General features: G+C 42.1%; 1 protein-coding gene across 4 annotated transcripts in view; it reads right to left on the bottom strand.

The window, feature by feature from the left end:
• LOC139691808 (serine/threonine-protein phosphatase 4 regulatory subunit 1-like) overlaps positions 1–16,333 on the bottom strand; it is a 130,610-nt gene that overhangs the window by 35,154 nt on the left and 79,123 nt on the right. For all 4 annotated transcript variants that reach the window (XR_011701691.1, XM_071589680.1, XM_071589678.1 and 1 more), the window contains one exon: positions 4,009–4,118. Coding sequence is in view for 2 of the 4 variants with exons in the window: in XM_071589680.1 (XP_071445781.1) it covers positions 4,009–4,118 (110 nt within the window). In the remaining 2 variants the exon portion in view is untranslated. The remainder of the gene's footprint in view (positions 1–4,008; positions 4,119–16,333) is intronic.

Genomic DNA, 16,333 nt, shown 5'->3' with positions numbered 1-16,333 from the left:
GAGTGAATCTACTCCTTAAAAGTGTTTTAATTTATCCAATTTTTGAGAACGCTTTTCCCCGAATCAACTACTCGATTGTAAATGACTAATAAGCCTAGTTATCTGAGCTAGTTACCTAAGCATAGAGTACGTAGTTGACCACGAAAAGCAAATCAGCAACTCCATCACTAAACTAGATTAATCTAACCCACCCACGTCATTGCAAAACGAACTGATGACAATATCATCACAGTCGTTCGCGCAGAGAGTAGTACACCCTGTAGGCGACTGCGTAGGAATCCATTCGGTAATTTGCATCTCGAGGATCCATATCAGGAATCGTAATTAGGGTCCAAATATCAATGAACAATCAAACTTTTACTTTCTTTCTTTACCGTGCACATTTTTAAGCGTTTGCGTGTCATAGAGGCTTCACAAAAGAGTTGCTAGTTGACCTATTTTAGAGGAAAAATGAGGCTCATTAGTCCTTTAGGTAACGAACAAAAAAAACAAAGACACAAGGCATCGTGGAGGGGGAAACCCAAACTGAGGGAGTGAAAGTGAATGCAGAAATACTTTGATTGGCGACGAAATGTTGAAGACACACAAACGGAACATAGGATAGCAGAATTTACACAGACATGAAGAGTTAATGGTAGTGTGGGGTGTCGGAATGTATTGTTACGCTAGGATAAGAAGTGTAGGGTGTTCAGTTGGTTCCCATCCAAGACAATACTTTACACGCTCCTCCACCAATTGATTAAAATTGGCAGGCACGACATTTGACAGGTATAAGTAGGGGTTCCACGACCGATGATACTATCTCCTTGAAATAACTTGCGCAGCAATGAGAAGTACACAAAGGTAAGGTAAGACAAGCTCTTATAACTAATGCGAAACAATATTCTCAATTGGCCCATGTTGCTTCTTGGAAATACCGTGACGTTGGTTGGCTTGCTGGACGTCCCAAGTCCAGCAATCCAACATACGAAAAAATCATATAGACGTCGCGGCAGCCTCAAGTTTAATACCACTCACATTTCTTATAGCTTATTTAAAAGGTCGAAAAGCCAATTGACAGCATTCTCACTCCCATTTGTTACAGATAAACGTGTAAAGATGATGAATAATGAAATAAATTAACAGATAAAAACAAATTTTTATACTAAAGCTATTTTCACAATTGGCGAAATTCATTTAATATCACAGTACATAAAGTATGCAAAGGTAAATTATGAGTTATTGTAACATGAAGTACAGGGTTTAAAGATAAATTTTGCTATGCCATGACGAGTACAGTAGTATTTAGTGTCGGGGTTCATCAAAAACCTACCCAAAGCCAGTTACTATGTATTTAGTGATCATAGCACTGCTAATACTACAGCGTTGTTTATCCCAATGGAAATAACATGTTTAACAAAAATGATGTCAAACGAACAAACCTCAATATTATATTTGCCAAGAGTAGTAAGCGCAGTATGAGTGCACTATAACTCCAACAAATATTGCGGATTTCCGCTACTTAATGGGGGTTATCAGGTTTACACTCCCGAGAGATACTACTGAAGTATTTGTCAATTGTATTGCGAGTTTGTCAGGGTAATAGCACTATCACGTCAACCGCATTATGAAACGGGCAACAAACCTATCTCCCCTGCTCTGTATTCATAAATTGCACATTACCGGAGGACTTCAGTTTAATCTTCCACTTATCAAACAGAAGGGTGGTGGTGGTGGTTGAGTTCACTTTTTGAGCAGTCATCGGGATTCTGAGATTGATACCAATAGCCTCGAAATGCTCGTGCCCACTAAGTTCTACCTCCACCAACTATTAATTGTCGATTGAAGTCCTCCAGGCGATCAAATATTGTATGCGTTTCAAAAACGAAAACTCTGCAAGGAAACTCAAATTGATAACTAGAAGCATCATCACTCAACCAAGAACCTGAATGTGGAGTTTTATTAGCATATTTATTATTAAGCATTAACTAAATCGTTGAATTACTTCCGATTAAGTGATTAGGTTTCAACGACATGAGTGAAACCGGGATTGCATATTTCTGAGCCAAATTGTGAACTCTGAAAATTCGTAAATGGCATCTGGAAAGGAACATGGAATCATTTGCACAAGAGGTTAACTAATACAACTCCAGACTTAGCAATAACAAATGCTACTGCTAAAAATAGGGCATTTCAGAAATAATATACTTGAGATATAAATCCAACGGCTTCGCTTTAAAATTAAAATTATCTTGAGCAAAATGTGTCTGAAACTTCCATGAATTATACCGACCACAGAATTGGAGGAAGGATGATATGGCGCCGAAATGGTAATCGACAGGCCGCGGGATATAACCTAACGTGTATGCATTTACTGCAAGTTCACTAGGTTGTCGCTTCAGCAGCAGTATGCACATAGAGGAAAGTGTCTTCATGGAAAACTTATTCGTAGATAGCTATTGAAATATAAGGCAAAAAAATCAGAAAAATGTTCACAGAATCTAAAGAAGTCGCCACATGGCAAATGAAGATATGCGCGAATGACTAATAACGACGATACGTTGGAAGCCGTGACCATAATCACGTATGATTACCGATAAGATTCGACCCCCTCCATTTATGGTCAAGTATAAACGTCTGAAATTATTACAACAAAGCAGAAAGGGTGAAAAAAGAACCTCTTAAAACGAATGGCCAGTAAATTCTTTCAATTTGAATGGCAGCCAATACCAGTTAATTATATTAATTGCAATGTTTTGAAGGAATCACATAATGAACTACGAACATTTAAAAATGAATCCGCCTTTTATTAAGGCAATGTGCTGGAGCCATAATCAGACTTATAAGACAGCAAGCTATCCAGAGTACGAGTACGTTACTAACAAAACAATGAATACTTAATTAAAGATGGAAGGGAAGAGAAGGCCGAGACGGCTAAGTACGTAGTCAGTTCCCAATATTAAAGTATAGAATTGCGTACGTAAGTTTTATAATTAATGGAATACCACCATTTCACTCCCAAAAATGTATTACTTACAAAAAAATCTCATCTACATCTACATAAAATGGGCATGCTGTCACTAGAATGTGGTGTAAAATGGCAAGTAATACCTGGAAAACTTTCAAGGGAAAACCCAGAAACACATAAGGGAAAAACCGCAGAGTCACGAGTTTATAAGGCAATATGTTAAAACAGACGCCTGTTGCCTACTCATCGATTTCTCCACAAAATGATAGAGGCCTTTCATCGAGATAAAATTGAAATTTCTGCCAATGTTAGTTTATAAGAAACACTCCTTAACAACGAACGATTATGTAAGTTACCCTAGTTCATGAAAAGTAACGTACGTACATTAGTTAATACAGCTTTTTTTTCACTCTCATTTATAGCAATCGCTTAAATTGAAAGTTTCTCCAGCCGTTATGATAGCCCTATCTATAACCGACGTTTTATTTGACAGATTTCAGACTACATAGTTTGCCATAGGATTTAACATTCCTCAGTACTTTTGTATTGTTATAGCTTCATCTAAACGAATACTTTTCAAAGTTGCCGTTGACAATTTGTGTCCCTACATATACGGATATTAGACGAAATGAAAGGAGAGCAGTGTGCGGAACCACTTGCCCATTCAAAACAGACTTGACAACAAAGAACTAATAATTTAATGTTCAGACTTCAGAAGAGTATTATAAATTATCAAGACAGCAAGCAGGACTCGAAAGCACAAAACATGTGACGTAAAAGCTAAACAATTATGACCTCTCTACCCAAATGTTGAAACAAGTATTGACGAGAAAAGATTTTATCTGCACACAATTTTTAAGGGGGTAGTGGAATTATTAATGAATCTATTACGTTCATATTCTTATTGCAAGCCGTACGGTTAATCAGAATAAGGAAATATGCATCCACAGAGTGAGAAGCACGTGTTACATAGTACAGGTATCTAGTCTCAGGGAACACTTGCTCTCTTAGCCCTTCATAAACCTAAGATGAACATGCATTACGAAATATCAAATACGTACCAGGGTCTTGGGTTAGGGGAGAAAAGATCTGGAGGACCGTCGTGATATCTTGGGGGGAGTCTCTGGTAACGATATGCAGTGTGTCTAACACAGCTAGGGCCACAGCTCTCCTGTAACAATGAGCAGATAAGTAATTTGTTAACTTAACAAATTGATATAAAATAATATATTAACTTTAACACAATGTATCTTAATATTTAACATAAACAATAAAGTGAACCAGGTCATAAAACTGCATATTTTATGATTCCTGAACGATGTACCATTGCTCGGTATAGCACGAAAATCCGGAAGGTATCTGTGACTTTTCACCTTGATAAGATTACCTCAATTCGCTGACGCCGCTGCCAGGATCCGTACAGGGAAATTTAAACTACTCAAAAAAGGGAAGCTATGAAGCTCTTTCTCAAAATATAATTCCACGGAATGCATTTCCCAAATTTAGAGGGACCATTCCTTGGACCCTCGCTAAGGAAAATATTACATAAAGGAACCGACTCCAAAGGCGTTGGACGCAAACGACTACCAGTCGGTGATATTCCTTCTCTTTGGAGGCCTGTTCACATAATTTGAGAATAGGATGTCGTCACCTAAAAATACCTTGTGAGGGTACGACAACAACGCCACCAATGAATTAATTCTTATTGGGATTTAATACAAAACGCAGAGATAAAATATTCGGCTAGGGACATCCACACCCAAGATTGTGAACTCTTATTACACAACAACTACCGCTATGGGTAGACATCCCAGGCGGAAGAAATTCAATACAATCGCATACAATACCCTTTCAGACATGAAGGCCAAAGCGAAATTATCCTTATCCTTGCTTTAAGTTTTTGCTTTAAGTCTTGTTACATTATCGCCGTTAACAACAATCGATGTAAGAATCTAAAAATTATTCCTCTTCCCGAAAGATGTACACAATTATCCCAGCAAAATTACATAATTAACGAAGCATATTACGTCAAACCTTATATCAGTCTTTAAACTCCACTGTTATAATACATGGAAACATCCTATGAGATATATTTGGCTTAACCACAAGTTCCAATACTGCGTTCGTGGGTTTCAATGCCACAAGAATGATTATTATACGTTATCATTATTGCTCATTCCTCAGGTTCCTGTATCAAAAATGCCAGCATAACATGGTGAAAAGTCGTATAAATACATCAAAATTTGAGAAAAATAGGACCTTCCAAAATGAATGAAAAAGGGACTCAACTATTAGATATAAAAAAGTTAAAATGCGCCTTAAAAGCGATTACCCCCATTCATAGACGTTTTGTTAGACTTCAAATAGGTACGTGCTTAGACCTTATAAACTATTATTCCTTAAAATAATAAACCTTTTATAAGCTGATGTTCGATTCTTTTGTTATCCTAGAGTCCTAAATAAAGAGCAGCTAAATTGAACTACAATATATACCCTATTCATCACTACGTTCAGTCTTTAATTAATGCTCAAAAACACCGCAATGCCAGGTTTTCGATTATTAAAATCGGAAAAGCTTCGCTAAACAGTGCTGTGGCACACACAATTGTGAAAAACTTCCCCCAAAAATAGCCTTCGGGAGCATATATATTGAATTTGGCTACCGAGTGCATCGCGCCCTTAAAGGGATTTCGATTGCATTCGATCCCAGACGCATTCGGTCAATGGACAACCTCTAAACTAAGTAGCGGAGAGAAAGTGAAATGGGATTTAAAAAAACAGCGGATCGCGCCGGCGCGGGGTGGATGAGGAAGGGTTCTTCAGGGAGGGACCGCGGAGAAATGAGGGAGAAGTAGGGGAAAGGGGAGAAATAGGAAGAGGTTGCAAGGTTTTTTATGAGGATGGGAGGGTGCGGGATGATTGGAGAAGTGGGAGGAGGCCAGAATGAATTCGGAATCCGCAAAGTGAGGGAGTTCCACTCTCTTGAGCCCACCCATCATTCCACCCCCCTCTTCGTACAAACCATCTTAAAAGCCGTAAGGCCGGATGGGACGGGTGAGGCACGGGAGGCGGGCGGATGGGAGGCAGGGCGCAGGGGGAATGGGTGCTAGAGGGAGGAGGACGAGGGGGAAAAGCAAACGGGGTGGCGGAGTTGGGGAGGGCTTGAGGGAGAAAAAGGTTGAGGGTCGGGGGATGAGAGGAGTGGGCGCAAGGGGAGAGGGCAAGGGAGAATGCTGCGTGCGCAGGCAGCAGCCGAGGAAACCGCCAAATACACGAGTATCGATCTAAAAGCTCTATCGATCGCACCTCACTCTCTCTCCTCCTAACACCGCCGCTGCCCGCATCCTCCGCCGAAACTCTGAGGAGGAGGTGGCGATGGTTAAGCATGTGCGAGGGATGGGGGGTGGATCAGGAAACGGAGGTGGGTGAACTACTACCCCCGAGCACCCCTCTCCTAGGACCCGAGAGGCGCGTGTATGCTTACCGGAGCGATGGATGGGGTGCGGTGAGAGAGAATAGGAGGTGGGGATGTGAGGACGGGGAACGGGGAAAAGTGAAGTCGATGGCATCGCAAAGCGCATGGGGGGGGAGGGCTTTCGAGCTGGGCTGCAGGGGGAAGTCCGTGGGGTGGGGGATAAAGGGGAGAGTGACCGACTGAGCTATTGGCGACGGATGCATACAGCACCACCAGCGACAATGGAGCCAGGGTTAGGTGAAAGGGGTTAGCAATTCAGAGCCCTATTAAACCCAATAAAAAATTCTTTCCCTGGCCGAGCACGTGCTAACTCCAGCATGCACCGTTGTAATTGCCTTCACGGGATCCAGAGAGACATCACGGAGTCCAGAGTGACAATATTGAGCGAACAGAGCGAAAGAAACAAAATCCAATAGTCCAAAGCGAACTGCAACATTCGTGTAACCAGGCTCTGTTGAGGACTTCCTGGAAATGAGAATCGGCTGCGAGGGCCGCCGCGGAAGTCTGTACCACTTTCCGGGACCTAAGATCCGGGAAGAGGGCCCGAAAATGGTGCATACTAATTTTGCCTTCTTATACCGTTAATTTAGCCCTCTTGCACGTGTTTTTGGATCCCAAAATTATCTCTTGTTGTCCCTTGCCAGAAGAGGGACACGATCAAAAATACATTCATACTTCCCTATACAGTCACAACGTAATGAAGGTAAAAATTGGAATATGACAAGACAAGTCTTTCCTTTTGTTCCAGTCCAAATTAATTTGATTCGTACCGAATAACAAACCCAGAAATCATCCCTTTCGCTTAGGAAGCGAATAGACAAACCATCGGTCACTATTTAATCATAACCGTACACTTGTAATATCACGACCATATTTTGTTCACACTACCACGACTTTACGTATAATACCATTAAAACACTAGAACCATACATATAATTTAGTTCGATCCAATGATTATTTACGAAATTGAGTCTGTCATTACAATTGCGGTAAGTGAAATAAGTTTAGGTGCAAGGGGAAATTAGGGTAGTTTGGGTTTGGCAATTTAAAAATATTTAACGGACATTTAATCAATCACTAACCACAGATAGGACGGGCATCAACAGTAGACAGATGCATCTTGGCTAAGATACTTCGAATTTCACTGAATTCAGAGTGGTTGACAGCGTTACAACCCATTGGCATACAGTTCAACTCTTTTTAGGTTAACAACGATGACGCAATTTAGTATTCACATCTAAACAATAAATTAACATTATGCACGTAACAGCAGCAATTATAATTTTCGCAAAAACGAAGAAGCGCAACAAACGGCAGTGACGTCGGGAAATCAAGATTTAAGATCCCCTTTGTGAATGGAATGAACACCATGAATAAACAACCGAACTAATATATCCAGCATGATTATAACGAGAACTCGACTACCGCGAGCAAACAGGAGTCGATATAAAATACAATGATGATCATCACATCATGCTCAAAACGAGATAATCTTTAAGCAAAATGAACGAGGAGAGGCTGAGCTCCCACACCAAAAACTAAGATCTATTACTGAGATACATGTATGTACACTTACGACCGTTCCTTCCCTGACTCCTCCATGTCTTTTTTCTAAGTCATGGAGATAGCACTGTCAACCCATTTTACGATTTACTACATTATTTGAAGTGATTCTGGATCGGAAAAAATGAAAAATAACGTGGTATTTACTATCTCTGAAAAGGCAAAATTAGTAATCATGTTCGGACAAAAAAAAAGACCACTGGTTAACATTACATGTACCACTTCTTCTTAATACCTGTATATCGGATATAACAAGTCTTCGGTTTAGAGAATATTTATAATCCAGTCAACTATACTTTAACTAAATACACCTTCAGCGAAGCACCAGAGATGTGCGAACGCCAACCAAACTAATGGCGTCGAAATAGTAACGAAATTACTCGAGAACACGAAAACGGGATCGCCTTCCTCAAAAGTACTGCTCGTTTCAAAACTGATACGTAACTTAAGCACTCAGAAATTTGCTATGGCAACGCTTAGGACTGCGAGTTATAATAACCAATGATCTACGCCAGAACAAGTACGTCCCCTCGGATCGCGCAACTTAAGACCATTGAATTTATCATAACCACAATTGAAACTGCTCAGTTGAAAAGAAAAAAGCGATGAACTAAGCAAGTAACAACGATAAGTACATCAAATATGTCGATAAAAAGCAATATTAAAGGTACACACGGATATTTTCCCGCAGCCCTTTATTACGCTTCTGGGTGTGGTCTTTGTCATTACGTTCCCCAGGAAGTGATCCCCAGTGCGCGGCTGCGGTCGATGCGAGAACTCCGTAGTAGTCACATCGCGCAAGATTCACACGTCTCCGTCAATGACAAAATTTGTAAAACCGAGGTCACGCAGATTATACTACTAACAAGGCTAAAGGAAATTGGGGAATATATTCAGCTCCTAATGCCATTGCTTTACCGAAATTTGGGAAGGAAAATAAAGAAAAATTTTGCTTTACAACATCCGCGCATGGACAGCATGCTTTCCTCATTAATGGTAACAAAATAATAGAAACGGCGCTGTAATTAGTCCTCTCTTGTGAAATAGTGGCGACGAGGGAGAGCAAATTCCGATTGGACCATAGCCTCTCCCGCTCGCTCATGGCTCCTCCTCCTATCCCCACCACCTCCTCTCTCGGCGGGTTCTTTCCTCCATCTCGTAAATACTCCCCTTTCTCCGCATTCGGCTTTCCTTACGCAGCGTGAAACATGGCTCCTGGTAGAGACCGATTCTAAAAGAACTGCGCAACAAGTCTTTTGATTCTTAGTAGTGGCGCAAGATGGCAGGCGCACAAATATCTCCCGCTTTTCCAAACTTTACACCCGCGGGATGAAAGATGAAACATGGGATAGGGAGTAAGAGCACGGCAAAATATGTACTATCTGGTCGTGGACATCAGATCTGCGCGCACGACTGCTCTCGACCAAACATTCGTTCGCTACGCTGCGAACGGAGCAGCAATTCGCCAAGTAATTGCATTTTAATGAGGTATACGACGAGGGTCGAAAGGCATGGCAATAAACAAGCCAGGGTGACGACTCCTCCTCGGTCATCGGTGCCACATGATTGCGCGCACTTAAGATAGTGGTGACGACGACTTCATGCGACCTTGAAGCTGATCCAGGAGAGAATTATGCAAAGATTCCGTCGTCAACTACCAATCCGTTGTCCAAACAACGGAAATCAACCACCACATACGGTTAACATGCCCACGTTTTGCCCGAGACGCGATAATTTCTTGTAGTATAATCGACCACACACCAAGGGGGATGTACTATTGGCTTTGGCAGAGCAGACTTACCGGTGATATTATTACATCGACAAAATTACCTGGACGGAGTGCCTGTTTCCCTAGAGGACTCGCAATAATGAAAGCCGACGGAGCTAGCCTTCAGGAGTGGAAACCCTGGCGTCGGTAAGGATTCATAAACGGAAAAGGGCGGGAAAAACCAACGGGGAAGGGAGGCTACAAGGAGAGGGGGGGAAGAAGGTTCAAGGGGCAGACAGATCGGGAATGTGGAAAGATTTCCGAGGGGAAGGTAGAGAGTAGAGGGAGCGTGGAATGGGGACGCACTCAGTGCGTGGCCACCGGCCGTCCTCCAAACCAAGGTCATTTCCCTTCCCGCCTCCATTTCCCGAACTCCACGCACATCCCTCCCTCCGTTCCCTTCTGCACGTCGCCCCCTCTAACCTTTTTTTCCCGCCATCGCCTATCCGACAATCCTCTCGCTTCCAGCAGACGACGAACAGCTCCTCTTTATCCTTCACTCGCCCCTTCGAAACCCAGCTTTTCAGATACAAGCTTGGATATCTTACGCACTCTCAGGCTGAAAATGTCTCCTCCATCTCCCTTCTCTCTATCCCTGCCTCTCCCTGCCCTCCGCCATTCCCTAAACAACTGTTCACGAGCGTCAAACAAGAACGAAAGGCGGCCAGACATCTCTGAAACATGGCGAGACGTTCTAAAAATACATGATGGGGTATCGAGAGGTGGCTACCCGCTCTCGCATCATTCTCCTCCTCAAGGGTCTAGCAGAGAGTTAGTTCATGCATGCACATATCCGTCCTCTATTAGGTTTGGAACTTCGATGGAGAGGACAAACGATCACTATTCGGCGCACTCAAAACTCACTTTATCCGAAGGCATGGCACCGGAGGAATTCCACAGGTAAAATCCCCACTGGAGTGAACGTGTGATGTGGAGATGGGAGGGAAGTGGCTCGTTGCCGAAGGAAGGAGGTGGAGGGGGCGAGAGCCTCAATTGGCTGAAGGAGAAGAACAGCGGCCGCACAGATTCCAAGAATTGAAGTCAACGACCCTGCACGTCTTAAGACAACGAAATGCCGCCGACCAAGAAAATACCACCTGTCATGAATGAAAGCGTCATGTTAACCCAGCCCCGGGACAAGATTCCGCTTCCATGAACACCGATCAGTCTTAGCATGACTCAATTGCTCGGTGACATCTGGCTTGACCTGAAGAAGAAACTCCTTCCACGAAATGGAGTGGAAAGCTGATGAGCGCACGCGAAGCATTCCGACTATTACCATGTCGATTCCGGAGGGAATACAAAATTCCACACCACGAGAGCCAGTCACTGGACGCCGCCACTTCCTGTTGGAAACTTCACATTGAGCTCCAGCGTATATTGCCCGAACGCACCAGACGCGCACAAACGGCAGATCTCCCGTCATATATCCACTCCCACATACAGAGGCGTGTCGAGACGACGAAGGCTCGAGAGCGAAGTGAATGACCACGACGTGAGTTTTTCAGCCAAGTCCGTTACATCGATGGATAGGGGTGGGGCGCGACAGAGCAAGGTCTGTAAAGGGGAAGTGAGAGGGGAGGGAAAATATCTCGGTACGTTTCCTTCCCCACACGCATTCCACAGACCCATCCACAGCCTTAAGGTCTTCATTTCGCCCGCGATTACTGCAATTCCTCGCACAACACGTGCTACACTAAACCTCCTTCGACTTGGAATTAACCTCCCACAACCCCACAAAACGAGGTGGCCCTGTGGCTCCTTCTATCCGAACTCCCCCACAACCAGCATGAGAGGGGACGAGGGAAAGAAATGGGCGCGGGAGGGGCCAAGGCAGCGGAAGGATGGGGGCCTGAGGTGCCCTGGGATGGAGGGGACGTTTGGGGAGGGGTGGAGTTATGCTGGACGCCCCTCACACCCCCGTCGGCTACGCAAACGGCTCCAGTACCACGACCTGCCTACAAGCTCAGGAGCCTGCCAGCCACCAGCCATTCAACCTTCCCGCATGTTGCCATCACTGTATTCGACCACCTACTCCGGAGAGGTTTATCAGGCCAGACAGACGGCGGCGTTTGCTCTTAACTTCCGTTTCGATCCGACTCAATAGCGAGCGCGGCGGAGGCAAAATGGGCGTTTTTCGCAAATAAGACGGGAAAAGGTATTGGCAACACGAAAACTTAAAGAGGGTTTATAACGAGGTAAATCTGTCATATAACAATTGAACAGAATAAGTAAGGAATAGTGAAGTGGAAAACTATTAATAGCGAAGTCATTGAGGATAGATAATATTCACGGTCACCAATCCCTTAAATAAATTGCCTCTAGTTATGATCTATTTATCTTTCTATAATGTTACGCACAAATTTCTGTAAAAAATAGGGCAAACACAAAAAACTTTTTTACGTTCGCGAACGAGGTACTGGTCAGTCAAGGAACATGAGTACATTCGAAGAGAGCATATGGAGTACGTGAAATCGGTTTCATGAGACAGCCGCTGGTTAGCGACCATCGAATATATTTTTCTAGCGTCACCTAGCTTAGGGTAGTAGTTCCATCATTAATAGGCTTTGGTCAGGCGCGGAAAACTAAGTTCGACTCCGAAATGAAATAAACAACACTTTTACGCAATTATCTCTGGCATCCGTTTGGCAAAATGAAATGTTATGGGTACGTCAAGCTCCAAGCCAAACTTTTTTATCAACTACTAACTATGCTGATTTTACGAATGGATAGAAATTTCTTAAATGGTTGATAAACTGGTTTCCGGTCGCGAACTAAATGTAAGGTTTTGTTTTAATTTTTTATGATCAATAGTTATGATGGTTGACAAAAGCAGTGCCGTTATTTACTTTTGAAGTAGTTGGGCAATTAAGTAAAATAAACTACTCCATACTTTGAATTCGGGGAATATTCACGCTTTCTGAGCCTGGATAACTCCTTTTAAACGACCAAGTGACAATGCAGTACTTTCCAAGGGTTTCTTAGGTCTACTACAGAATCCGAAAGTCGGACGAGTCATTTATAATGCCAGTTTAATTCTTTAATGAGTGATTTATCAAAGAAAATCTACCAATTTTATTTAAAACAATGCTACGTATGAAGTGCTTCAAATAAAACAACAACATTCCATTGTAAACGAAAAAAAATTATGACATTCGTTAATTTCCTTTAGTAAACAATTTTTTCAACACTTAAGTATAGAGCAAACTTAATCTCCAACAATTATGGAAAACCAAGCTAAGAAGACACACTAACAGTATCTAAGGAATGTAAGTATTATACGCGTAGTCAACGCCAAAATGCATTCTGCCCAAAGAATACATCCGCAAATTCAAATATGATTTCCCACATCGGATGTGGATATTCTCACTGACTCAAGCGCTCGGACAAACATTTATTATGAATGAATATACGACTAACTCCTCTTCTCATTGGACCCCAACATTTCGATTCCCTTTCACAATTCGCTTATTAAGCTATTATCCTAATACCTTATCACCGAATTTAAATACGTCCGATGATACTATTTGATTCGATAGGTTTAATCCCTCATTTGAAAAAGCTAATTATATATTTGCGCAAAACCAAAAAATTATGGATGGTTATCTATGTCCCTGTACCTTTCGACGTTTATCCTACTTCCAAAATGTAGCCAGATTAGCTAAGGAGATTAGTGCTTTTGAGAACAAAAACATGATGATGTTAGGAGAATAAATACCATTCCAGCTAAGGGGTTTAATGCTGGATTTATTAAATGGGATTTAAATATTTATAAATTAATTAGTCTTCCGCAGCATACTATAAGTTGAACCTTGTGCCTCCGCTAATTTATGTCCAACGTCCGCTTGATACCAAAACCTACCTGCAAAAAAATCTTCAACATTCTACAGATACATAAGTTTTTTAAAAGATTCTTTTACAACATGTAGTCCCTTCCAGAACATCTCCAGCTAACCTAATCAACGAGACATGCTACCAGAACTGATATCGCATTGCAATTTTAAAGACTGCGGCAACACGTAAAAAAAGTCAACAGGGATTATCCCACGCGATCACCGTGAAAATATTGTACTTAAGAAGACGCTGGTTTCACCGGCCTGCTATAATCGATTCATTCATTCAAGGTATTATAGCCACTTGAGGGCAGGTTTCGGATGGTCCCTTACGACTATTTACTTCCCCGAATTTGAAGAATTTTCCCTTTCTTTTCTGTTCACTTATTTCTTTCTTAACGTGGTAGTAGTAGCTTTGGGAAAGGCTACCAGCAGCTATCGTCATTTGCGCCATTTGGGATGGAAGACCCGGCGTCGGCAATAGCCTATTCTTAACCTAAGGCGCCGCAGTGTAACGTTCCATTCGACGGACAGCGTACTCGAAGCGCTCCCCAAAAAGCACCAAGTAGGGATCGTTATACCAATGAAAAATATCTGTTCTCCAGGCTTCGAACCTGGGCCCTCTCGGTGGGAAGCCAGCACGTTAGCCACCGCATCACCCCCACCACCTTTTTATTTAAGTCTTAGTATTTTGGCCTGCCGTCAAGCAATCTAAAAATTCTACTCTGCTCCTCCCTCTGTCCCGCTTACCATCCCTTTCTATCACGGCCTTCAACTTACAACTACCCCTCAATTCTTCAACAACTTCTACCTGCGTTATTCTTATTTCCCCTGGTCAATTCTCTTTGCCGACCCTATTTAATACCTCATAATTTGTTTTACCCTCCTCCACTACTTTTTTCATTTCCCTAAACGTCCCATCTCCAAAGCCAGCTGACCAGATCCCACAATCATAAGTCTCTACGCATCGTAGTCAGTTCTTATCTTTTTTATATCTTAGTGTATCAATAAATCAATGCCAACGAGTCACATCTGATCTTGCACATAAAAGAATATCAATCAACCTTACCACATTTCCAAAGCGATGACTGTTTATTAGTTCATGCATATTCGTTAATCCACAGCAAACTATTTCAAGTTTACGGTAACATGCAAATTAGAGGTATCACAGGCAGTCCAATAATTAATTATGCTATCTTAAGGTGTAGGGGGCAATGCATGGATAAACAAGATTTCTGTATATTTCTCTTGTTAACCTCGTGGAAAGATGAGAAAAAATTCGCAGCAGAAAGCCAGCATATTTGTAATCAAGCCTAGGTGATCGACAAGAGAATGAAGTGTTTTCAACAACGGGATAAGTTGTAGTAGCAGGGCAAACGGACGATTTCAATCAATGTAACATGTGACACACATACATGCATATCAAGCTATTCACCAAAACCCTAAACAGAATGTAAAGGGTCGTGTTATTCCGGTAAATTATTGTTAGTGCTAAGGTTTACCGTGGTAAAGGGCAATACCCATCTGCAATCATTCATTGTATAACCTTTACTGTTAATCAATCATTAGTGGAATAATCCCCAGCGGTAACCTATTACTATTTATGAACGTTACATTAGATGTTGTCTTCTTAGAATCACGAGGGCTATAGTTACCACTATGCCTTGGCGTAATCCACGGTTAACATTTTATGATAATATTATCTAAGTAGGCACCGCCGTCGCATTTCGAAGTAAAAGCTCCCATTTCTCGGACAAACCTAGATCAACGGGCTATAGATTATCAACGACCAATTTCTAAAACATTTTTGAGCGCAATCCGATAACTATTGATTAACATCTCTAAAAGTCTAGCAATTTTTAGGATTCAAGGGAATGAAGAATAAAAGAAAAGCTTCCAAATTCATTGTGATCACTTCTACCACGTCAGAATTAAACTAAGTATCAGGAATTGGCATGGATAAGATAAGGAAGGAATTTTAAAATGTAAAAATTAGGCGGACGGAAGACGGATAAGGGTGGAGGTGGAACCATTTCGTATTAGATCTGGACCAAAATAATCAGTATGAAGGAGGAAAGAAGTGCGTAAGGCAAAGCTTTCATAAGGTTAACGAAATTGATAACAGGGACGTTGAGTTAGATGTTACGAAAATACGATCTTAAAAGCATGGTTTCGTACGGCTCGGAACTTGATCGTGAGTAAATTGGAGGCTTCTGAGATGCGGGAATGGAGAAATATGACAGTGAAATGAACAGAGAGAAAAAAAACGAGGAGAAGCCAGTCATAGTGTAAGAGGAGATGGGATTGTCGGGAGAAACTATGTCGGATGCAAAGGATAGGGATAGTTGAGGGATGTAGAAATTACGCGACATTGAACAGCGTAATGCAAGGTGGGAATACATGGTGGGCCTTGCATGATGACATTAAGAAATTGAGCGATTTTAAGTCCGTGCTATTCCAAAAAGAATAATATCGGCTGCCCAAGTTATTAACATCTCCTAAGCTGTGGGCAAACTGTCCCTTGCTTGCAAGGAGAAGAGGGGTTCTAGGGTGATCGACTCGTAAATTATGAATAAAACGGCATGCGCATGTAACTCGGGCTTGCAAACAATCATACGGTTCGCGGGGACCACGTTTCTTCACAACTATAGCCGCAGCCGTTTTCTTCTAAAGGAGTATAAATCGTAGCCGGAACGGTGTATTTTAGCATAAGATTTGAGATTTCAGCTTCAACTTGTGGCGCATTT

This window comes from Hetaerina americana, unplaced genomic scaffold, assembly GCF_022747635.1.
Source record: "Hetaerina americana unplaced genomic scaffold, ioHetAmer1.1.p SCAF_4, whole genome shotgun sequence".
NCBI classification, from domain to species: Eukaryota; Metazoa; Arthropoda; class Insecta; order Odonata; family Calopterygidae; genus Hetaerina; species Hetaerina americana.
The sequence above is the reverse complement of the archived record's forward strand: the minus strand, read 5'-3'. Positions and strand labels throughout refer to the sequence as shown.